The 26,384-nt window shown below is 44.0% G+C and overlaps 1 protein-coding gene across 9 annotated transcripts in view; it reads left to right on the forward strand.

Annotated features, from left to right (window-relative positions):
* Nucleotides 1-26,384, forward strand: part of LOC141065409 (uncharacterized) — a 585,755-nt gene that overhangs the window by 136,739 nt on the left and 422,632 nt on the right. For 6 of the 9 annotated variants that reach the window (XM_073557877.1, XM_073557873.1, XM_073557881.1 and 3 more), the window contains one exon: nt 13,929-14,021. The exons of the other annotated variants lie outside the window; for them this stretch is intronic. In XM_073557877.1, the coding sequence (XP_073413978.1) occupies nt 13,929-14,021 (93 nt within the window). The remainder of the gene's footprint in view (nt 1-13,928; nt 14,022-26,384) is intronic. 9 annotated transcript variants of the gene reach the window in all.

Raw genomic sequence — 26,384 nt, forward strand, 5'->3', positions numbered from 1 at the left:
ATTAAATGGTGTAAGTTTCTTTGGGTAGAGTAGGGGTTAATCTGCTCTGTTGAGAACTCCTGTAAGCTTTCCTGCTTTAAGACTCTCAGCTGCGCACTGTTAGCCACTCCAATCTCCTATATAATCTGGATCCTGGCTAGCACTCATTGTCAGAGTTAGCTTATGCTGCAGGTTATTGGTGGTTATTATTGGAGAAGGCATTTGGTGTATTTATCTGAGACTGTTGCTAGGTTTTGAGTGTGTGATAATTCCCTTTCTTCTCCTACTTTGGTTTAACACCATCCTTCATTTCCTGGTGCATTCCTCTTTTATGTGTGTGTATATTTGTATGTTTGGTGTTTTTTGTTAACCCTGTTCGTATTAGAATCATAGAATCGCAGAGTTCGAAGGCACCTCCTGGGCCATCTGGTCCAACCCCCTGCTCAAAGCAAGATTCGCTAAATCATCCCAGTCAGATGTCTGTCCAGCCTCTGTTTGAAGACATCCATTGAAGGAGAACTCACCACTTCTCGTGGCAGCCTGTTCCACTCATTGATCACTCTAACTGTCAAAAAGTTTTTTCTAATATCTAATCTGTGTCTCCTCCCATTCAGTTTCATCCCATTGCTTCTAGTCTTTCCTTGTGCAAATGAGAATAAAGTTGATCCTTCTACAATGTGACAGCCCTTTAGATATTTGTAGACAGCTATTAAGTCTCTCAGTCTTCTCTTTTGCAAACTAAACATTCCCAAATCCTGCAACCTTTAATCATAAGACAGAGTTTGCAGACCGGTCACCATTCTGGTCGCTCTTTTCTGAACTTGCTCCAGTTTGTTGATGTCTTTTTTAAAATGTGGTGCCCAAAACTGGACACAATATTCCAGATGAGGTCTGACCAAAGAGGAGTAGAGGGAAATAATGACTTCACGTGATCTAGACTGTATGCTTCTGTTAATACATCCTAGAATTGCATTTGCCTTTTTTGCTGCTGCATCACACTGTTGACTCCATATTCAGTCTGTGATCTATTAGTATACCCAAGTCTTTTTCACATGTGCTGTTGCTTAGCCCTATTCCTCCCATTCTGTATTTGCGTTTTTCATTTTTATTGCCCAGATGTAGTACTTTGCATTTTTCCCTGTTAAAAACCATTCTGTTAGTTGCTGCCCACTTCTCCAGTTTATTTATATCTTCTTGAATCCTCTCTCTCTCTGTTCTCTAGTATTAGCTATCCCTCCTAGCTTTGTGTCATCAGCAAATTTAATCAGTTTACCCTCAATTCCTTCATCTAAATCATTGATAAAGATGTTGAACAATACAGGGCCCAGGACAGAGCCCTGTGGTACCCCACTTGAGACATTCTTCCAACTGGATGTGCAGCCATTTACGACCACTCTTTGGGTCCGATCACTAAGCCAGTTATGAATCCACCTAACAGTTGCCTTGTCCATTCCATACTTAGTCATTTTTTCAATAAGGATTGTATGAGATACTTTGTCAAATGCTTTGCTGAAGTCAAGATATACTATAGCTACAGCATTTCCTTGATCCACCCAATCAGTGATTCCGTCATAGAAGGAAATTAAGTTAGTCTGACATGACTTATTAGTTGCAAACCCATGCTGACTCTGTTTAATCACTTCATTCTTATCCAGGTACTGACATACATGTTTAATAATTTGCTCAAAGATCTTTCCTGGTATAGAAGTCAGACTCACCGGCCTATAGTTGCCTGGGTCCACCTTCTTCCCCTTTTTGAAGATAGGAACAACATTTTCTCTTCTCCAGTCTTCTGGGAATTCTCTTGTTCTCCAAGAATTTTCAAAGATTATGGAGAGGGGTTAAAAAATTTCTTCTGCTATCTCCTTCAGTACTCTGGGGTGTAATTCATCTGGACCTGGAGACTTGAATTCATTTAGGTTAGCTAAGTGCTTTCTCACTATATTTCTGTTTATAGATATCCTGGATTCTTCTATTCCCTTAATAGGACAATGAAGAACAGTTGATGTTACATTTCCTTTCTGAGAGAAAACAGATGCAAAATAGGAATTTAAAAGTTCGGCCTTCTCAACATTCTGTCTTACCATTTCATCATTTTCATCCTGTAAAAATCCTATAGCATCTTTGACTTTTCTTTTACTTTGACATATTCCCAAAATCCTTTATTATTGCTTTTGACATCTCTTGCAAGCCTCAATTCATTGTCAGCTTTAGCTAATCTGATTTGTGCCCTGCAGGTTCTGCAGACAGCATTATATTCTTCTTTAGATATGCCTCCCTCTTTCCATTTTATAAACATTTTTTTCTTCCTTTTTAGCATGTGATTAAGTTCTGTGTTCATCCATCCTGGCTTCCTTAAATGCTTCCTATTCTTCCCTCTTTTTGGAATTGTTAACAACTGTGCTTTGAGAATTTCATTCATTCAAGATTTCCCATCCTTCCTGGACATTTTTGTCTTTAAGGATATCCAGCCATTGGATCCCTCCAATTCTCTTTCTGAATCCCTTTAAAATCTGCTTTTCTGAAATCTAACCTTGACGTCTGAGTCTTCACAGGTCTTCCTCCTCTAGTTATCCAAAATTCTAAAATAGCATGGTCGCTACCTCCTAGGGTCCCAGCCACTTTTACCTCCTCAACCATTTCCTCCCTGTTTATAAGGATTAGATCCAAGGTAGCAGATCCCCTTGTTTTCTCCCCTACCTTTTGGAAGATAAAGTTGTCAGCAAGAGAGGATAAGAATTTCCTTGACCTGTTAGTTTTGCCTGAGAGAGATTCCCAACAAATGTCTGGATAGTTGAAATCTCCCATGACAACTATGTCCTATTTTTTGGAGAACTTGGCCATTTGATGCATAAAGAGTTCATCTATATCTTCAGCTTGCACAGGCGGCCTGTAGTAAATGCCTACAATGGTGTCCTTTCCATTGTTCTGTCCTTGTATTCTTACCCAAACAGTTTCCACAGAACTCCCAGTCTCTGAAGCTTCAATCTCTGTGCAGATATACGCGTTTCTAACATACAATGCGACACCTCCTCCTCGTTTATCAAGTCTGTTTCTTGCAAATAAGTTGTATCCTTCTAGTCTTGTATTCCAATCATGTGTATTGTCCCACCAAGTCTCAGTGATTCCAATGACATCATATTTCTTTTCCTGTGTTAGTAGTTCCAATTCTCCTTGTTTGTTGCCCATGCTTTGTGCATTAGTATAGAAACATTTTAGTTTGTGATTGGTTTCTCTTTCTCCAATATTTTTATTAATTAGATTCTTTTGTCTTTGTTCTTCCTTTCCACTTCTAATAGCAGAGTTCTCAATAGCATTTGTCAGGTGTATGGCTTTTTCTGGTCTTTTGCTTCCCTTCCCATGTTGTTCTAGTTTAAAGGTCTCCTTACAAGTGTAGCAAGGTGACTTCCAAATACATGCTTTCCAGTCTTTGTAAGGTGCACCCCATCTTAGCAAGTAGTCCATCCAAAAGGTAATTCAATCCGTGATCCATAAATCCAAATTGTTGCTGACGGCACCATCGACGTAGCCAGTTGTTCACCTGCAGAATCTTATTCCACCTCCTTGTTCCATGGCCATCCACTGGGAGGATGGAAGAGAAGACCACCTGCGCTCCCAGTTCTTTCAGTTAGACCACCTGTGCTCCCAGTTATTACCTTGTTAGTCTATTGTATTACGGTACACTGCTACTCCCCTCTTCCCTGGGTGGGGGAAAGGTACAGACTGAGGGTGGCTTTAGGAGCTACGGCAAGGTACGTGGCCCCAGCGTCTTCACCATCAGAAGTAATCCAGGGAACAGGGCAACCTAGGGCGCCTGCTATCGTTACAGGGAAGGAGCCCCTGGTCCCGGGATACCCAGCAACAGAGTCGTGACATTTGCTCTGACCGAAACTGTTTTTTTAAATCTATTATAGATCCTATCACTGCTCTGACAGGGCAACTGCAACAGCCCAGCCTGGAGGTGGCAGATCGATCTACGCACTGTCGTTTTACAGCACCCTAACGCCTCAGCTGTGGGGAACATGACTCCCAGACAACACTTTGTGGAGCCCAAGATTGCTTTACTTGAAAGGTCCGGGGGGGCGTGACAAGTTTGCAAGTTTGTTGTTTTCGGGGAGGCTTGTAAACTATACTTCAGGGTGCGGCCTTGTTCCTCATGAACCAATGAGAAACTGGTGGGGGGTTATAATCCCGTACCATCAGGGTGACCCCCAAGCATGGGCATTCTCTCTCCTGTCTGACTCCCAGCCGCTCCAGATGGTGGAGGATTATTTTTCTGGTGCTGGGTAATATATACGACCCTGAATGTGTCCACACTACGTCAGCTGCAGCAGGGAGACCGTCCATCGGAGTATTGCTCCAAGTTTCAGAGGTGGTCCACTGACTCTAAATGGAATGACTCCGCACTCCATAGCCAGTTCTGTGAAGGGCTATCAGAAGGGGTGAAGGATGCCTTAGCCCTGTATTAGTCTCCAGTTTCGCTTGCGGTGGCCATGCATCTTGCTGTCCGGGTGGATCGTCGTCTTCGCCAGAGACATAAAGAGACACTCAATGTGCGGGAGATCTAGGGCTAAGGGAAATCTGGTCTGTCATCTCAGGAGCCCATGCAGGTGGCTGCGGCAACTCGTTCTGAAAAGTAGTCTGTTGTTTGGCACAAAGGGGGAGTGTGATTTTACTATAGTAGAAATGACTATCTCATAGGCTTGTGTCCTTACCTATCTCACGGTAACACAGCCACCGGAAAACAAAGGAACCCAGGTTGTGGGAAGGTTAGCATCCGGGGTGTACACATCTCCTCTGTGGGTAGGGCACAATTTTTTTTTTTTTTTTCTGCCTGCTGAAATCCATCTGGGCAATAATAAGGTGGTTATTTCTGGGTTTCGGGACAGGTTCATCCTGGCTAGGTTCATCCAGGGCCTCAAACCAAATTCACTGTCCAGACCTGTACCCATAATTGCCATAGACTCCGCACCCTTGCAACAGGTATTTTACTCAGCCATCCAAGGGTTACATCTACGGGGAGGAGTCATGCACTCAGAAGGTATTGACTGTTATTTTCTACAGGATCTGCCCTCTCCTGTGGTTCTTGGACGTCCTTGGTTCACTCTGCACAACCCTGTGTTAGATTGGCAGACTCTGGAAGTGGTAAAGTGGAGTTTGTATTGTCAATACTAACTTAGTATTATTAGTATTTGTCTGAGACCAAGGCCTCGTCCCACATACATTGTGCAGACCCATACCCATTATTGCTATTGACTCCGCCCCCCAAGACAGGGGCACTTTACGCACGTGAACCGAGACTTGCTAGGGTGCCACTAGCCTTAGGCACCGGAAAGGAGTCCATGGTCCTGGGACATCCGACAACAGAGTCGTGACGAGCTCATTGAAAAACAGCATGATCTCTATAGACCACAAAATGAGACCTATAAACAAATGTGCCCCCACTTGCAGACACATTGCAGAAGTGACCCCCCCCCCCAGCTACAGTGGCACAATGTATAGAGATTGTGTCTCTGCCTACAGTGACACATGGAGTAGGAGCTTATAGAGAAACCTGCCCCCCTCCTACAGTGACACATGGAGGAGGAGCTTATAGAGAAACTTGCCCCCCTCCTACAGTGACGCATGGAGGAGGAGCCTATAGAGAATCGTGTTCTCACCTACAGTGTCACATGGAGGAGCCTATAGAGATTAATTCCCCTTACCTACAGAGAAAAGTGCCCTCTTGGGGGTCTGCTGTTGAGATTGGAAAAAGGAATCTTCAGATATTCACGAGCTGGAGAGTACACTATATCAAATAAACGGGGTGATCAGTTCCAAAAATACACACTGCTGTCTGACAGTCGGTAGTCCTCACGCTCTCCGAAAGGCTATGGATTCTTAGAGCAGTGAAGGACCAAGCTTTATTATAAAAAGTACATTGCATTTAAGAAAAGGCAAAAAAAGAAAAATTAGGCTACACAGAAATATTCAAAACAGTTATACACTCCCTGACAAGTTCTGTCGCTTATCCATGTTATGTAAATAAAAGCTTATAACCTGATGTTAAATTCATCCATTGGTTGTATAAATTATTCTTTTGAAATCTGAAGAAATGTGGTTTAGGTTAAGAAAATAAATTGGCATCGATGCAGAAATATTGATCATTTAATGGACACAGAATGGTCAGATTTTGGCAGGACAAAAGTTTTGTCGCCTGGTCATATAATGCACCCAATCCTAGTTTACATCCTCACCTGTGCTCAGTAAATGATCGGTTAATTAGTGGGTGTGTATAAAGAGAAACCCAGCACCTCAGACCTTCACTTGAGCTGCAACTTGATCTCTGACAACATGCCAAAAATCCACCCTGCGACCAAAATCCTGGATTATCAAGAGGCTGAAGACCAGATCCATTGCAGAGGTGGCTGACACGCTTAATGTGTCTCAGCGTCAAGTACAAAGAATTAAAAAAAAAGATTCGAAGAGACTGGAGATGTGTTTGACAAGCCCAGGTCCGGCAGACCCCGCAAGACAACTGCTCAGGAGGAACGTTTGTTAGTTAGAAAATCCAAAGCAAGCCCCTCTTCCACTGCAGCAGAGCTCCAACAGGCCTGGTCACCTCAAGTCCCTGTGTCAACTGGAACAGTTTGTAGGATTCTGTCTCGAAATGGCCTCCATGGTTGAATCAGTGCCCAGAAGCCAGCACTAAACAAAAGGCAAATAAAAAACCGTGTGGCATTTGCAAAGTCCCACAGCCTGCTAAACAGATGGACGCTGGAAAAGTGGCAGAAGGAGGATTTCTCTGAAGAATATTCAGTAGAATTACACCACAGCCGCCGCAAATACTGCAGGAGACCTACTGGAGCCCATATGGATTCAAAATACATCCAGAAAAAAGTTAAATTTGGGTGGTGGAAAGATCATGGTCTGGGGTTACATTCAGTATGGGGGTGTGCGAAACATTTGCAAGGTGGAAGGCAATATCAATAGCCTAAAATATCAAGAAGTATTAGCTACCTCTTATATTTCAAATCCTAAAAGGGGTCAAATTCTGCAGCAGGATGGTGCTCCATCTCACACATCCATCTCTACAACAAAGTTCCTCCAGACAAAAAAGATCAAGGTGCTCAAGGACTGGCCAGCCCAGTCACCAGACATGAACATCATTGAGCATGTTTGGGGTAGGATGAAAGAGGAAGCTTGGAAGACAAAACCAAAGGATCTAGATGAACTCTGGGAGGCAGGTGAGACTGCATTCTTTGCTATTCCTGATGACTTCATTAATAAATTGTATGAATCATTGTTGAACCGCATGGATGCAGTCCTTCAAGCTCATGGAAGTCGCACAAAATATTAAATATGACTCCAATAGCACCACAACATCATTCACCTATTTTATGCAACATAGATTTGTATTTTAAGTTAATTATTTGTTTGAATATCGCATTACCTTCTGTGGCCGACAAAACTTTAGTCTTGCCAAAATCTGACCAGTCTGTGTCCATTAATTGATCAATATTTCTGCATTGATGGCAATTTATTTTCTTAACCTAAACCACATTTCAGAGGGTTTCAGCTTTCAAAAGAATTTATATGGATGAATTTAACGTCTTGTTAAAAGCTTTCATTTACATAACATGTATAAGCGACATAACTTCTGTCAGGGAGTGTAAAATAAAAAGGAAAATTTAACAGAAATACCTAAACTTTTCCTTCTAAGGTTCTTCTGTTTCCTTGAGGTTAGGGAAGGTTTATGGATCACACTCGGCTTGGCTGACCCCCACATGTGAACATCTTTCCACTGTTAAGCTATATTTTTATATGCCTGGTCCTGGGCTCAAGCTTCCAGGATGGTCTAGATTGTAACCTTGACATCACTGGTCTGTAGCTGGAGCGAGGGCTAATAACGAGGCAAGTACATTGCATATTACCCAGCTTGTTTTCTTCAACCCCACTTCATAGCTAGATTTCTGGCTACAAAGGACCATCTGCCAACCTTTGAAGCTCCACTCTCTAGGCCGAGGTGTCAGGAATGACATTGTTACATCCCCTCTCACTCCGGAGTTCCTGTTAGCCTCCTAACCTGTAATAAGAGTTCACAGATGTTATGGCCCTGTTGTGCAGACTTATACTAACGTTCCTAATATTATAATTTTTTACATCTTTCTACTGACTTCTGATTTTTTTTTTTTCTTTGGTTTTATCCCTGTGGCTTTCTCCCACCTGTGGTGCAGCAAAGGATGTAGTGCTGGATGAAAGATATATATATATCTCGTAGCAGGATAAAGTTTGGCCGGGATTTTCCCTAAAGTCGAAGACCTGCAATGATGTCACGGTCATGTGATCAGCCCATGTGATATGTACCTCACCTGTGGATGGGGTTATGGGCTACGTAATGGAGATTATTAGGCACATGGAGAGTGTGTGTGCAAGGTATGAGGAACTAGGCTGAAGTTAGCCTGAACTTATTTTGTTGGACTACCTGTGCTGCAAAGGTTTAGCAACAAGACAAAACAACCCAGGGAATGGCACCTGGTGGACACCGCTGACCGGGCAGCCGCTTAGATTAGCCTGTCCCGTGCAAGGGTGAGTCTGAGACCAGTGGTTCTCCAAGCTGGAGTATGTTTGTGTTTTTCCTTACTTTCTGCTATCTACTGTTTAAAGCTTCAGTAAACCAATGAAGTTGGACTCTTAAGCCTGTGTGTTGCCTCATTACTGCGGTCCTGCCACTGCCTACCAGAGCAAATCCCTACATATTGGTGGCTTGAATGCAGGCTTACGCAGTGAGGCCGGGCTGTTTTTGCTTAATTTTTTTTGCTCGGTACTCCAGCTTATGTCCTGGGTTAAGAGTGGTGCAGACCCAGTTGGGGAAATTTCCAGAAATGGAGACCACGGTAAAAATGCTTATGGAGGCCATGCGACAGGCAGCAGAAGGAGGCCACGTGACAAGAAGCATGAAGAGGCCACTTGACAGCAGTTGCAAGGAGCCATGCAACAGCAGCAAGACGTTATGCATCAGCAGCTGATATTTAATCAACAGCAGCAGGAAACCAACTGGCTGTTGATACAGCACATCACGGCAGCACAGACAACAGGAACTGCCCAGGGAATCCATGATGTCCGGAACGCGGTTCGTACAGCGATTCCCAAAATGGGGAAATCTGACGACGTTGAGACGTACCCGGAGATGTTCGATGGGGTGGCTGAGAGGGAGAAACTACTCCGGGACCAGTGGGCAGAAGTCATCGCTCAGTTTCTGGCCCCAGGACCGTTGAAAGCCTATCAGGACCTACCCACTGAGCAAAAGGCGGACTACACGATTGTCAAGGGTTAGATACTGGCACGTCTTGACGTAAATGTGTTAGTCCGAGCCCAGCGGGTACACCAGTGGGAGTTGACCCCCTCCAAGCCACCTCGGTCCCAGTAGTACAACCTGTAGCACTTATTACAAAAGTGGTTGCAGCCTGAGGTAGTGTCTCCCACCGCCATGCCGGACCGCATAGTGACTGATACATTTTGGAGAGCTTTGCCCTACTCCCACCAAACATGGTTTGGGCTGGCATCCCCTACTAATGCCCTCCAGATGATAGACCTCATAGAGACATATGGGGCTACCAAAGAGGCCTGGTAGAACCAGCCAGCCAACCCCCCTCAAGAGTGTGGTAGAACATGTTGCAAAAATGCAAGAAAGAATGGAGACAGTCCCACCATTAGTCCAGGAACATATGGAGGCAACACAACGGTCGCAGAGTCGGGTCTACAACCGGGAGGCTTGGGTAAGAACCTTTAGTCCTGGGGATCGAGTGTTGGTACTTGTGCCTACAGTAGATAGCAAATTTTTTGCAAGGTGGCAGGGGCCCTACGAGATTATGGAGAAGGTGGGGCCCGTAAACTGCAAGATACGCCAACCAGGACGGAGGAATCCTGAACAGGTTTACCATATTAATTTGCTTAAACCATGGAAAGATAGAGACCACCTTGATGTGGATAGTGCCTGCATTTCATGTGGAGAAGGCTCCATTACCTCTTGGGGAGTCAGGAGAAACCTCCGTAGTCAAAATAGCAGATACTTTGTCTCCTAAACAGGTTCAGTAGTTCTGGGAGTTTTAGCCGAAATACAGACGTTTTTTCTGAGCTTCCTGGATGCACCTCCCTAATCCAACATGACATTGTCACGGAGCCACAGGCCAAAGTCCGACTAAAGCCGTATCGGGTGCCTGAGGCCCAGCGACAAGTCATCTCGGAGGAGGTAAAAACTATGCTCAGGGAAGAACCAGCTTTTAGGGAAAAAGATTAGGAGTTGAGACGTTTATGTCTGTCTTTAATGCCTATCTTTGTTCCCACATGCTTTTTTAGTATGATAGAATCATAGAATCGTAGAGTTGGAAGGGACCTCCTGGGCCATCTGGTCCAACCCCCTGCTCAAAGCAGGATTCGCTAAATCATCCCAGTCAGATGTCTGTCCAGCCTCTGTTTGAAGACTTCCATTGAAGGAGAACTCACCACTTCTCGTGGCAGCCTGTTCCACTCATTGATCACTCTAACTGTCAAAAAGTTTTTTCTAATATCTAATCTGTGTCTCCTCCCATTCAGTTTCATCCCATTGCTTCTAGTCTTTCCTTGTGCAAATGAGAATAAAGTTGATCCTTCTACAATGTGACAGCCCTTTAGATATTTGTAGACCGCTATTAAGTCTCCTCTCAGTCTTCTCTTTTGCAAACTAAACATTCCCAAATCCTGCAACCTTTCCTCATAAGACAGGGTTTGCAGACCGGTCACCATTCTGGTCGCTCTTTTCTGAACTTGCTCCAGTTTGTTGATGTCTTTTTTAAAATGTGGTGCCCAAAACTGGACACAATATTCCAGATGAGGTCTGACCAAAGAGGAGTAGAGGGAAATAATGACTTCACGTGATCTAGACTGTATGCTTCTGTTAATACATCCTAGAATTGCATTTGCCTTTTTTGCTGCTGCATCACACTGTTGACTCATATTCAGTCTGTGATCTATTAGTATACCCAAGTCTTTTTCACATGTGCTGTCACTTAGCCCTATTCCTCCCATTCTATATATGCTTTTTCCATTTTTATTGCCCAGATGTAGTACTTTGCATTTCTCCCTGTTAAAAACCATTCTGTTTGTTGCTGCCCACTTCTCCAGTTTATTTAAATCTTTTTGAATCCTCTCTCTCTCTTCTCTAGTATTAGCTATCCCTCCTAGCTTTGTGTCATCAGCAAATTTAATCAGTTTACCCTCAATTCCTTCATCTAAATCGTTGATAAAGATGTTGAACAATACAGGGCCCAGGACAGAGCCCTGTGGTACCCCACTTGAGACATTCTTCCAACTGGATGTGCAGCCATTTACGACCACTCTTTGGGTCCGATCACTAAGCCAGTTATGAATCCACCTAACAGTTGCCTTGTCCATTCCATACTTAGTCATTTTTTCAATAAGGATTGTATGAGAGACTTTGTCAAATGCTTTGCTGAAGTCAAGATATACTATATCTACAGCATTTCCTTGATCCACCCAATCAGTGATACCGTCATAGAAGGAAATTAAGTTGGTCTGACAAGACTTATTAGTTACAAACCCATGCTGACTCTGTTTAATCACTTCATTCTTATCCAGGTATTGACATACATGTTGTTTAATAATTTGTTCAAAGATCTTTCCTGGTATAGAAGTCAGACTCACCGGCCTATAGTTACCTGGGTCCACCTTCTTCCCCTTTTTGAAGATAGGAACAACATTTGCTCTTCTCCAGTCTTCTGGCACTTCTCCTGTTCTCCAAGAATTTTCAAAGATTATAGAGAGGGGTTCAAAAATTTCTTCTGCTATCTCCTTCAGTACTCTGGGGTGTAATTCATCTGGACCTGGAGACTTGAATTCATTTAGGCTAGCTAAGTGTTTCCTCACTATCTTTCTGTTTATAGATATCCTGGATTCTTCTATTCCCTTAATAGGACAGTGAATAACAGTTGATGTTACATTTCCTTTCTGAGAGAAAACAGATGCAAAATAGGAATTTAAAAGTTCAGCCTTCTCAACATCCTGTCTTACCATTTCATCATTTTCATCCTGTAAAAATCCTATAGCATCTTTGACTTTTCTTTTACTTTTGACATATCCCCAAAATCCTTTATTATTGCTTTTGACATCTCTTGCAAGCCTCAATTCATTTTCAGCTTTAGATAATCTGATTTGTGCCCTGCTGGTTCTGCAGACAGCATTATATTCTTCTTTAGATATGCCTCCCTCTTTCCATTTTATAAACATTTTTTTCTTCCTTTTTAGCATGTGCTTAAGTTCTGTGTTCATCCATCCTGGTTTCCTTAACTGCTTCCTATTCTTCCCTCTTTTCGGAATTGTTAACAACTGTGCTTTGAGAATTTCATTTTTCAAGATTTCCCATCCTTCCTGGACATTTTTGTCTTTAAGGATATCCAGCCATTGGATCCCTCCAATTCTCTTTCTGAATCCCTTAAAATCTGCCTTTCTGAAATCTAACCTTGACGTCTGAGTCTTCACAGGTCTTCCGCCTCTAGTTATCCAAAATTCTAAAATAGCATGGTCGCTACCTCCTAGGGTCCCAGCCACTTTTACCTCCTCAACCATTTCCTCCCTGTTTATAAGGATTAGATCCAAGGTAGCAGTTCCCCTTGTTTTCTCCCTTACCTTTTGGAAGATAAAGTTGTCAGCAAGAGAGGATAAGAATTTCCTTGACCTGTTAGTTTTGCCTGAGAGAGATTCCCAACAAATGTCTGGATAGTTGAAATCTCCCATGACAACTATGTCATATTTTTTGGAGAACTTGGCCATTTGATGCATAAAGAGTTCATCCATATCTTCAGCTTGCACAGGTGGCCTGTAGTAAATGCCTACAATGGTGTCCTTTCCATTGTTCTGTCCTTGTATTCTTACCCAAACAGTTTCCACAGAACTCCCAGTCTCTGAAGCTTCAATCTCTGTGCAGATATACGTGTTTCTAACATACAATGCGACACCTCCTCCTCGTTTATCAAGTCTGTTTCTTGCAAATAAGTTGTATCCTTCTAGTCTTGTATTCCAATCATGTGTATCGTCCCACCAAGTTTCAGTGATTCCAATGACATCATATTTCTTTTCCTGTGTTAGTAGTTCCAATTCTCCTTGTTTGTTGCCCTTGTTTGTTACCTTTAAATGTATGATGTCTTTCTGGGATCTCGGCCATTTATTTGTAGGTTTTGTGTTTTTGCCCCAAATTTAGGTGAGACTTCCGTTGTATTGAAGTCCACCAGGAGAACTTTTGCTACCTATTGTTGGATAGCTCTCCTTTTCTTCTTTTTTGGTTTAAATTTCTGCAAGTTCAGAAAAGAGCGACCAGAATGGTGACCGGTCTGCAAACCCTGTCTTATGAGGAAAGGTTGCAGGATTTGGGAATGTTTAGTTTGCAAAAGAGAAGACTGAGAGGAGACTTAATAGCTGTCTACAAATATCTAAAGGGCTGTCACATTGTAGAAGGATCAACTTTATTCTCATTTGCACAAGGAAAGACTAGAAGCAATGGGATGAAACTGAATGGGAGGAGACACAGATTAGATATTAGAAAAAACTTTTTGACAGTTAGAGTGATCAATGAGTGGAACAGGCTGCCACGAGAAGTGGTGAGTTCTCCTTCAATGGAAGTCTTCAAACAGAGGCTGGACAGACATCTGACTGGGATGATTTAGCGAATCCTGCTTTGAGCAGGGGGTTGGACCAGATGGCCCAGGAGGTCCCTTCCAACTCTACGATTCTGTGATTCTATGATTCTAAGTTTGCCTATTTGTTTCTTGTTTTTTATTTGTTTAACTTGCTGTTCCTTTTCAGGAAATGTTATGATGATTTAATTTTACAACGTCTGGGGTCTTAGTAGTCCCCATAAGAGATTTGCAATATGGAAGGAGATTAATTGTATTCACCCTGATATTGTTTGTTTACAGGAGGTTAAGATGGCGGTCGACCACCAGCACAAAAACTACCCTCATCAATTCAGGTTTTCAGGTCCCTCTAAGAAAGCTGGAGTCATTACATTGGTAAGTGGCGATGTCCCACTTAATAGGACATATAATAGGCTCTGCACGGTAGTGAACACCTATGTTTCCAATGAAAGACAAATTTCTTTCCTAAATAAACTCCAATAGAAAATTAACAAAACTAAATCTAGGCACCTTTTCCTGGCTGGAGACTTTAACAAATCGCCTATGGAGAAAAACCTGCACACCAGAAGACTTCATCAACTTCAAATTTATGTTAAGAGCCTATAACGCTGCCCTTCACCTGACCAAACAGACCTACTTCACCACCCTGATCTCCTCACTAGCCAACAACCCCAAGAAACTTTTTACACCTTTCACTCCCTCCTCAGGCCGAAAGCACAAGCCCCTATCACATATAGTTAAATGATCAGATTGTACTTAAGCACTCGAATAAGGGGGGGAATACGGTCATCCTTGATAGAGACAAATATGTCCAAATGTGTTTGACGATCTTGTCGGACAGATTTACATATGAAAATTTTAAGGGGGGACCTTACTAAGGAATATAGCCTTAAATTGTCGGTGCTAATTAAAGGGGCATTAGAACAAAAGTTGATCTCTAAAAATGAGTTCAATTAATTGTTAACTAAATGGCCAGTCACGGCGACATTTTACTCCCTGCCCAAAATACACAAGGGCATCGATCCCCTGAAGGGGAGACCGATCGTTTCGGGGATCGATGCCTTGTCAGAACTCGTGTATATTTGGATAGACTATTGAGACCTTTTGTGGTATCCCTCCCCTCCTTTTTGAGAGATACAATGGACCTTCTGAATAAACTGGAAGGAATAACAGTGGATCCAGGTACTATACTGGCTTCCATTGATGTTGAAGCATTGTATAGTAGGATTAGGCACACAGAAGGCCTTAAAGCAGTCAAACACTTATTGAAGGGGAGGAGGGTACACTTTGGAACCCATAACAATTTTTTGTTGGAACTCAATTCATTTTTATTTAATGGCAGGTACTACCACCAGCTCAGGGGCACAGCGATGGGGAGTCCTTGTGCCCCTAAGTATGCTAATTTGCTCCTGGGCTGGTGGGAGGATACAATTGTCTTTGGGGACGAGGATGTTGTCTGGTCCCCAAGGATTTTATTCTGGGGACGTTACATCGACGACATCCTCGTCCTCTGGGCAGGGAGTGGTGAATCCTTTAGTTCCTTTGTGGATACTCTTAATAAAAACGAAATGGGGCTTTTCTTCACTCACAAAGTGGGTGGAGACCAGATCACCTTTTTGGATGTTAATATATCCATCTCTAATGATGGTTCTTTGAAGACCTGTCTGTATCGGAAACCGACTTCAACGAATAGCCTCCTGAGGTGGGAGAGCTACCACCCCCCATCCCTGAAACGTGGGATCCCAAGGGGGCAGTTCCTCAGATTACGTAGGAACTGCTCATATTGGGGGGATTTCGAGTCGCAGTCAAGAGACCTGTGGGGGAGACTCAGAAACAGGGGATACCCTGTGAAGGTGATTGAACCTGCGTACAGATGTGCAAAACAAACTAGGATGACGTCCCTTCTTGTCCCGAGGGTGAAGGAGGACTCAAATACAATAACCAGATTGATACGGACTTTTGATGAAGAATCTGGTAGAGTTATGGACATTCTTAAGAAATATTGGTCGATTCCTAGGACCGATAGAGATATATGTAATTGTATAACTCCAGGGCCATCAATTACATATAGGAAGGGTAAGTCAATAAAAGACCGGGTGGTGAGTAGCCACGTGGAACCTCAGAGGAGAGAGGGCACATGGCTGCAGAATGGAGAAACTGGTACATATAGATGTGGACATTGTAGTTTTTGCAAATTTGTATGTCCATCACAAACTTTCTGCAGTGCTTATACGAAGAGGATTTATCAAATGAGAGATTTTGCAAACTGTAAAACTACTGGAGTTGTATATCATTGTACTTGCTCATATGCCCCCTTGACTATGTGGGAAAAACTAAGCGTGAATTACGCGTTCACATAGGTGAACATTTGGGGGACATCAGACATAACAGGGATACCTCCCTTGCTCATCATGTCAGCGTAATACATGGGGGGGGGACGATAAGCAGATCAGTTTTCGCGTTATTGAGAGAGTTCAGCCTGCAGTCAGACAGGGGGATTGGGACAGGGAGATCCTACAGCGTGAAACACGCTGGATCTTCTGGCTTGAATCACAGAGCCCGAAGGGCCTTAATGAACAGTTAAACTTTACTAGTTATCTATAATCAATGGGTTCCTGCGTTTCTCCTGTATACCTGTATGGCTTTTTTGGAGCCTTTTAGGATGATTGTGTCGTGACATTTTTATTAGAATTCATTATTCTTGTTATGTATGGGACACAAAAAACTTTTTTGCTCCAAACTTGAAGGGGTTTTTATAAAAAAAATTTGGATAAGGTCACTGTGTGTTGATATCATGTAGATCGGAGTGCCATAATTATACCTGATATAACCTTCTTCCGCATGATATATATTTTCTATTATACTATGAAATATTTCATTAACCCCTTTCTGCCATGAGACGTACTATCCCCTCCATGGGATTGGAGAAGCAGGAAGCTCATCTGCATATTTCCGGTGCATTCTGGGAAGAGAAGAGTCGCCTTAAGCTGATCGATCGCTGGGACTTGCCGGGTCTCGCTGTTTGAGGACATCGCAAAACCAGGGATCAGAGAAGCAGGAAGCTCATCTGCATATTTCCGGTGCATTCTGGGAAGAGGAGAAGAGTCTCCTTAAGCTGATCGATTGCGGGGACTTGCCGGGTCTCGCTGTTTGAGGACATCGCTGTTTGTGTTTCCACCCATCATAGACTGCATCAGCAATAGCAATATGCAAGAGAAGAAAATCCACATGGTCACCTGCAACACATGCTACATGTTTACGGATCTTCCGCGCCAAAAAATCAACTTTACCTGTCAGAAGTGGAAACTTGTTGCCCTCTTAGAGGAAAAGGTGCAGGGACTGGAAGAAAGAATAGCAACAGTGAAGGTAATTAAAGAACATGAGGACTTCTTGGATGAAGCAGAAGCAACCATTCAGGATACGGAAAGTGAGAAAAGCTTCAGAGCACATACAGAGGCTGAAAAGTGGAGCCATGTGACGAAAAGAAGCAAACGGATCAAGTGGTCATCACCACCCACACAGCTTAGCAACCAATATGAAGCCCTCATGCTGGAGAACGAAAATGGCCCAGCTCAGGATGATACCGTATCTACAAGAGAAGACACACTATCAACAAAAGAAGTTACTGTGTCAACAAAAGCGGAAACAAATGACACTCAAAAACATGAGCAACAAGCAGTGCGTCCGGAAAGAAAAAGTGGTAGTTGTGGGCGACTCACTACTAAGAGGCACGGAGGCAACTATCTGCAGGACGGACATAACCGCACGAGAAGTATGCTGCCTCCCAGGAGCAAAAATCAAGGATGTGGCCAACAGAATACCAACTATCCTCAAATCCAAGGACGACTACCCTTTCCTACTGATACATGTAGGCACAAACGACACGGCAGGAAATGACCTACCAGCTATCTGCGAAGACTTTGAAATTCTGAGGAAGAAAATAAAGGAACGGAACGTACAGGTTGTTTTCTTATCAATCCTCCCAGTCGATGGCCATGGCATCAGAAGATTGAATAGGATACTAGAGGTCTACGACGGTGGTGCAGGCAGCAAGGATTTGGATTCTTGGACCATGGCGTGAATTACCTCTACGATGGACTTCTCGCAAGAGATGGGATGCACCTCACAAAACCTGGGAAACACACATTCGCCAGAAGACTTGCCACACTCATCAGGAGGGCTTTAAACTAGAAGTAGAGGGGATGGGAGGAAAACAGCAGACAAGAACATGCAGCAGAAGGACAAACTAATCAAGGATACTAGATGTGGTAAAGAGGACCCAAGACAGGGTACTCAGAAGGAAGCTAAGAAAAAGGAAGCAAAACTTCTTTCCTGCATGCTGACCAGCGCAAGAAGCCTGACCAATAAGAGTGAAGATCTGGAGTTGGTAATGTATGAGGAAAAATACGACCTAGTAGGAATAACTGAGACATGGTTAGACGACAGCTATGACTGGGCGACTAACTTGCAAGGATATGATTTGTTTAGGAGGGATCGTAAAAAAAGGAAAGGGGGCGGAGTCTGTATATATATAAAGCCCACACTAAGAGAAGATGTACAAGAGGGAAATGAAGAGGTGGAGTCTCTATGGGTGGAGATACAAGGAGGGAAAAGTAATAAAATCCTCATAGGGGTTTGTTATAAGCCACCAAATATAACAGAAACCACTGAGAATGTATTATTGAGACAAACAGACAAAGCAGCAAATCCCAACGAGGTGATTATTATGGGGGACTTCAACTACCCCGACATAGACTGGGAAACCGAAACCTGCGGATCTCAGAAAGGAAACCAATGTCTGTCAGTGACCAAGGATAATTATCTGTCCCCACTTGTGCAGGGCCCAACTAGAGGGACGGCCCTTCTGGACTTAATGTTAAGCCACAGGCCGGATAGAATAACAGAAGTCCGAGTCGATGGCACCGAGGGAACAGTGACCACAATATAACACAAGTCCACTTGTCCTTCAGTAAGGCGCCCTGGAAGGAGGTTACTGAAACGCTGACTTTCAGGAAAGCAAAGTTTGATCAGCTTAGAGAGGACCTTCCCCGAATTGATTGGGACAATGTCCTCAAAAATCGGAGCACAGAAAATAAATGGGAAATATTTATATCAGTTTTACACCCCCACTGCGAGCTAGCCATACCGTACAGAAATAAAAGGACTAGGAGCAGGAGAACACCAATGTGGCTGAATAAGGATGTAAAAAGGGCAATAAATAACAAGAACAAGGCATTTAAGAAGCTAAAACAAGAAGGCAATGAAGAAGCATTAAAAAGTTATAGAGAAAAAAATAAAATGTGCAAAAAACAAACACATTTAGCAAAAGTGGAAACTGAGAGACTCATTGCTAAGGAAAGTAAAACAAACCCCAAACTATTCTTTAATTATATAAACAGTAAAATGATTAAAATTGATGGTGTCGGCCCTTTAAAGAACAATGAGGGTGAAATCAGAGAGAGCGATGTGGGAAAAGCAAATGTTTTAAATACTTTTTTCTCAGCAGTGTTCACACAGGAAAAGGATTTGCCAGAGGAAATGCAGAGTGATCATGTAAACTCCCCATTAAGTATTACCTGCCTAACCCAGGAAGAAGTGCAGAACCGCCTCAGTAAGATGAAAACGGACAAATCACCAGGCCCTGATGGCATTCACCCTCGGGTATTAAGGGAGTTAAGTAATGTGATAGACAGGCCTCTATTCCTTATATGTAAAGACTCTATAGAAACAGGGTCTGTTCCTTTTGATTGGCGGCAAGCAAATGTGGTACCAATATTCAAAAAGGGGTGTAAAAGGGAACCTGGAAACTATAGGTCGGTAAGCTTAACATCTGTGGTGGGTAACATTTTTGAAGGGTTTCTAAGGCAGTGGTTTTCAACCAGTGTTCCGCGGCACACTAGTGTGCCGCGACACATGGTCGGGTGTGCCGCGTGTCCGCATGGCTAATTTACATGCGATGCAAATTAGCCATGTGGAGGCAAGCAGGGCGGCGGGTCGGAGAGGCAGCAGTCCCGTGTTCCTGTGTCGCTTCCTCCCTGACACAGCAGTCAGCGGCGCGGCTGGATGACATCATTCAGCCCCGCGGCTGCTGTGCCAGTGAGAGGAAGCTGCCGGTGAGGAGAGGTGAGGGTTGTGTGTGTGTGTCTAGGTGAGAGGTGTGTGTTTGTGTGTGTGTGTAGGTGAGTTGATGGATGTGATGAGAAGCAATGATGGGAGTCATGGAGAAGGCGGTGATGGGGAGAGGGCAATGGAGAAGGCGGTGATGGGGGTGATAAGAAGGCGGTGGTGGGGAGAGGGCAATGATGGGGTTGTCGAAAGGGCAATAATGGGGTGGTGGGGAGAAGGAAATGATGGAGGTAGTGGAATGGGCAATTTCTACATGAAGGGGATAATGATGGGGCATATTACTAAAAGAAAGGGATAATTATGTGGCTCATATACTGCAATATAAAGGGGTACAATGAGAAATACTATGGCCATGAGGCTGGAGTACAAGCGCCAGCTCATATACTATATATATATATATGGTATATGCTGATAATTATGTGGCTCATATACGTGGGACTGTATGTATGACTTTACATGGGACTGTATATATATATATATGGGAATACATGGGACTGTATGTATGAGGTTACATGGGATTGTATATATGAGGGGGTTATCCTTTTTTATTTAACTTTTTTAAAATAAATAATTTATTGAAAGGACCTCTGCCAGGCATATTTCACTCTTGAGGGCTTAAAAAGCAGCTCTTGTGGTGATAAGAAGCTGATTTAAAACCCCCAAGAGTGAACTCCGTGAGAGCTGTATGTGTGGAATAATAATTGATATTTTGCCGGTCTTCAGCAGTCATGTCCTGCTTGAATTGACTCTAGTGGCGTAGCTCGTAGCACTTTGCAGCCGGCTCTATTCTACTTATAGAGAAAGCTGAGTGCTACGTCACTAGTGTCAATTCAAGCAGGAAATGCAGACCGTAGTAATATAAGTCATTATTACACACATACAGCTCTCACGAAGTTCACTCTTGGGGGTTTTAAATCGGCTTCTTATCACCACAAGAGCTGCTTTTTAAGCCCTCAAGAGTGAAATATGCCTGGCAGAGGTCCTTTAAGACTTAAAGTTTAAGTGTGGCAGATAATGTAATACTCTTCTATTTTAGTGTGTGGCTGCGCACACTATCTCAGCAGTGATGGAGAAGTATTTGAGAATGGAAAAGGCAAATGCCGAACAGGACCCTGGACACAATTCTAACCCAGATGAAGGCCTAGTATGAGAGGTCGACAAAAGAAAAAAGACAAGACAGTGAGCTCAAGGCAATACAGTGAAAGCTATCTTTCATTTGGATTTACTTCCGCTGGGGATGCGACAGCACCAACACCACTGTGCGTGGTGAGAAGCTTTCCAATAGCGCCATGGTGCCAAGCAAGCTTAAACGCCATCTCCAAACGAAACACCCTTCCGTTCAAAACAAGCCGATGGAGTATTTTGTACGCTTACGTACAAACCATGAGAAAGGGGCAACTTTTTTGAGAAAAAGCACAAAGGTAAATGAGAGAGCCCTCAAAGCTAGCTACCTTGTTGCTGAACTCATAGCTAAATCAAAAAAGTCCCACACTGTGGCAGAAACATTAATACTGCCAGCTTGTAAAGCTATTGTAAATGAGATGCTTGGCCCTGACGCAGCCAAAGAGATAGCTAAAGTGCCTCTCTCTGATAACACAATTGCCAGACGGATTGATGACATGTCTGCGGACATTGAAACTGTTGTTTTGGAAAAGGTGCGCATCAGTAAGAAATTTGCCTTGCAACTTGATGAGTCGACGGATATCAGTGGACATTGTCAGCTGTTGGCCAATGTGCGTTTTGTGGATGGAGAAGCCATTAGAGAAAACTTCCTATTTTGCAAGGCACTGCCAGAAAAATCAACAGGAGAGGTAATATTCCAGGTCACATCGGAATATGTTGATAAAAGTGGGCTTACATGGGAAAACTGCACAGGTGTCTGCACTGATGGAGCCGCAGCCATGGTCGGGCGCATCAAAGGCTTTGTAAGTAGGGTTAAAGAAAGAAACCCAGATGTTCTTGTTACCCACTGTTTCTTGCACCGTGAGGCCCTCGTTGCAAAGACCTTACCAGCAGATCTAGCTCCTGTGTTGGATGATGTTGTGCGCATAGTGAACTTTGTGAAGACGCGACCTTTGAGATGTCGCTTATTTGCGTCTTTGTGTACAGAAATGGGCGCGGAACATAAAATCTTATTGCTCCACAGTCCACACGGAGGTCAGGTGGCTGTCACGCGGCAAAGTGCTGGCCCGTGTGTATGAGTTGCGAGAGGAACTTAAAATATTTCTGACAAACGAGAGGTCCGATTATTCAAAGCTGCTTGCAAGTGATGAGTGGTGTGCAAAGCTGGCATACCTGGCTGATATATTTCAATATCTGAATGAACTAAACACACGGATGCAAGGCCGAAATGAAAACCTGCTTACAAGCACTGATAAAATGAACGGATTCCGTTTAAAGGTGCAGCTCTGGCAGCAACATGTGCAGGGTGGCAACCTTCAGATGTTCCTGCTCACCGAGAAACTGCATGATGACAACACTGCTGCAATGTGCGAGGTGATTGGCAGACATTTGAAAACTCTTGAGGAGAAGTTATCGTTTTATTTCTCTTCAACCTTCACAGAATGCCTTGACTGGGTTAGGGACCCATACAGCTCATTATCCGTTGCTGGAAAGGACATGACTTTAAAGGAGCAAGAGGAACTCATTGAACTGAAGCAAGACCGCGGTTTAAAGCTAAAGTTTGCTGATCTTCCTTTGCACAGTTTTTGGTTATCTGTTGCCAAGGAGTTCCCCATTCTGGCCAACAAAGCTATTTTGACATTGCTCCCATTTTCGACCACATATCTATGTGAGCTGGGCTTCTCAAGCTTGACTGCGATAAAAACTAAAAACAGGGAGAGACTGAGAACTGTTGAGGAAGAGCTTCGTGTGTGTCTTTCCACCTTTCCTGCCAGGATATCCCTTTTGTGTTTATCGAAACAGGCCCAGGTTTCACACTGAGTGAGTAAAAATACATTTAGAATCTATATTATTAACTATATGTATAATATGTACTGTTTTAGTGTCATTTTGTGCCATTTTGGTTGGTGGTGTGCCCCGGGATTTTTTACGTATAAAAAGTGTGCCGCGGCTCAAAAAAGGTTGAAAATCACTGTTCTAAGGGATACCATTATGGAATATCTCAATGTTAATAAATGTTTAACTCCATATCGACATGGATTTATGAAGGATCGCTCCTGTCAGACTAACCTGATCAGCTCCTATGAGGATGTAAGCTCTCAAATGGACCCAGGAGAATCATTGTCATTTATCTCGACTTCTCTAAAGCATTTGACACTGTCCCACATAAAAGATTGGTCATTAAGATGAGAAAGCTTGGGCTAGGGGAAAATGTGTGTAGATGGGTAGGTAGCTGGCTTAGTGATAGAAGACAAAGAGTGGTTATTAATGGGGCATCCTCAGATTGGGCCAGGGTTACTAGTGGGGGACCACAGGGGTCTGTATTGGGCCCCCTACTATTTAATATATTGATTAATGATCTAGTGGATGGCTTACACAGTAAAATATCAGTATTTGCAGATGATACAAAACTATGTAAGGTAGTTACCACAAAGGAGGACAGTTTACAACTACAGACAGATTTGAGTAAATTGGAGAATTGGGCTGAAAAATGGCAAATGAGGTTTAACACAGATAAGTGTAAGGTTATGCACATGGGAAGGAGAAACAGATGCTACAATTACTTACTAAATGGGAAACTGCTGGGGAAATCAGACATGGAAAAAAACTTCGGCATCTTAGTCAATAACAAGCTAAATTGGAGTGCCCAGTGTCAGGCAGCTGCCACCAAAGCAAATAGGGCCATGGGATGCATTAGAAGAGGTCTGGGGACACGAGATGAAAACATAATTCTCCCTCTGTACAAATCACTCGTCAGACCACACTTGGAGGATTCTGTGCAATTTTGGACGCCGGTGCTCAAGAAAGACATTACTGAACTTGAAAGGGTTCAAAGGCGGGCTACTAAAATGATAAATGGAGTTGGTTCACTACAGTACCCAGAAAGGTTATCAAAATTAGGTCTATTTACTCTAGAAAAGAGAAGACTTAGGGGAGACCTAATATATATGTACAAGTATATCAGAGGGCAATACAAAGATCTCTCCAATGAACTGTTTGTACCAAGGACTGTGACAAGAACAAGGGGGCATTCTCTTCGTTTGGAGGAAAGACAATTTCTGCACCAGCATAGAAGAGGGTTCTTCACGGTAAGAGCAGTGAGGCTCTGGAATTCTCTTCCTGAGGAAGTGGTGATGGCCAACTCACTGAATGTAAGAAAGGAATGGAGGCTTTTCTTGTGAGTAACGGTATAGAAGGTTACGGATAACAGAATATTATAGGTAGATGGTTGACCCAGCTTAGGGGAAGGAATTTTTTTCCCTATGGAGAAAATTGGCTTCTACTCTGTGGGTTTTTTTGCCTTCCCCAGGATCAACAATGCAGAACAGCTGCACTAAAAATAGGCTGAACTAGATGGACATAAGGTCTTCCTTCAGCCTTCAAAACTGTTACTATGTCTGTGTCCTGGGACTTAATACCCAGGGACAGGATAGTACGTCATGGCATTTTATGCGACATCGCGACTTAAGTCTCTATCGCATTAAAATTCCGACGCCATCGTATCTTATTGTAGATGGCCTCGGCATCCTGGTGTCTGTCGCCGCTCTGCTTTCCTCCCGAGCGCTGTGATTGGCTGTTGAAATCGAAACAGCCAATCACAGCACTTCTCATTGTTTCAGCCAATCGGCGCGGCTGAAACAATGATGTCCTAGGCTAGGATCGAGTACCGATGTACTCGATCCTGGAACCGATGCCTGGCAACGCCAGGCACCGGCAAAAACCCCCCGGATTGGCGCAATTGTGCCGATTGCGCCAATCGCCGGGCAGAGCGGCGCTATAGCGCCGCTCTGCCCTGCTAGTATCGGTCCGGATCGGTGCTGTATTAGCACCGATCCTAGGCAGGGACCTGATACAGGCCCAGCAGGGCCTGCAGGACTGGTTGGCGCGGTCGATTAGATCGGCAGTCGCGCCAACCACAGGGCACAGCTGCGATCACTCTGTGACCGCTCTGTGCCCTCCTGATGACCTGCCTTTGAATCGGAGCTGTGAGCTCCGATCCTAGGCGGTTGTCATGGTCACCATGCAGTGCAGGGATTGGTGGATCAATGTTATCATTCGATCCCACCAATGACGGGTCACAGCAGCGATGTGACCGCTCTGTGACCTGTCCCTGACCTGCCTGTGACCTGTATGACAGCTTTGCAGGGGGTCCTCACACTAGCTGAGGATTCCCTAGAGAGCGGTCATACGTCTGGATCTCCTGGTGTACTGGGTATTGTGGTGCCACAGCAGCTTGTAGCATCACAATACCTGCTAAAAAAAAAAGAAAACACTACAACTGTAAGTATTGCTTGATCCCCGATCCCTGCCCAATCTAGCTTCATCCCCCCTTCCTCCACCCCCCCCTTTGCGCCACCTCCGCACATTTATCAGCCGCCGAGCGTTGATTGGTGGCGCAGTTCACCAATCAACACTCGTGCTTGCTTTTTTTTCCCTAAGCCCCCTTTGCGCCAGCTCCATATTCGCATCCTACAGCCGCCAAACTTTGATAAGTGACATAGTTCACTTATCATAGCTTGTGCCTGCTGATTTCCTTTTTTTTCACCCCCCCTTTACGCCACCTGACTACAAGCGTAAGTGCTAATCCCTGTCCGATCTCTCTTCATCCCCACCCTTCCCCCTCTTTTTACCCCCTCAATCCCCCTTTGCGCCGCCTCTGTGCGCACATTTAGCAGCCCCCTTTGCGCCACTCCGTATTCACATCCCACAGCCGCCAAACTGTGATAAGTGACATCGTTCACTTATCATAGCTTGTGCCTGCTGATTTCCTTTCCCCCCCCCTTTGCGCCACCTAACTACAAGCGTAAGTGCTGATCCCTGTCCGATCTCTCTTCATCCCCCTCCATCCCCCTTTGCGCCATCTCTGTGCGCACATTTAGGAGCCCCCTTAGCGCCAACTCCTTATTCGCATCCCACAGCCGCCAAACTGTGATAAGTGACATAGTTCACTTATCAGAGCTTGTGCCTGCTGATTTCCTTTTTTTTCACCCCCCCCTTGCACCACACCTGTATGCACACCCAGCAGCCGCCACTGAACTTTGATAAGTGACACCGTTCACTTATCAGAGCTAGGGCCTGCTGTTTTAGACTTTTCTTTTCACAGGTATTTTTCTCCCCATTTCCTTTTTTCTTTTAGCTTTTTCTTTACAGGATAGTGTGCACCAATCACACCCCCCACACATACACATAGTTATAAATAAAGTACACCCAAGCACCACTTTCACAGCAAATGTCCCGCCCGTTGCGTTCGTCCCAACAGCGCTATTCAATGGAGGAGGCATATTCTTACCTTGCCTCCGACACTGATAGCGAGGACGAGCATCCGACTCTTCTTTCTTTTTCGGATTCTTCATCCTCTTCCTCTTCCCCCTCCTCATCTTTCTCCTCGGGTCCTGCGGAACCGCCACGCAGACGCTCCAGGACAGAAGATGAGGCAGCGCCCACCTTGCCCAAAGCTGATTCAGTAGACGGTGTATGGAATTCGCCCCC

This window comes from Dendrobates tinctorius, unplaced genomic scaffold (genome assembly GCF_039654945.1).
Source record: "Dendrobates tinctorius isolate UK_male_01 unplaced genomic scaffold, ASM3965494v1 ptg000251l, whole genome shotgun sequence".
In the NCBI taxonomy this organism is placed as follows: domain Eukaryota; kingdom Metazoa; phylum Chordata; class Amphibia; order Anura; family Dendrobatidae; genus Dendrobates; species Dendrobates tinctorius.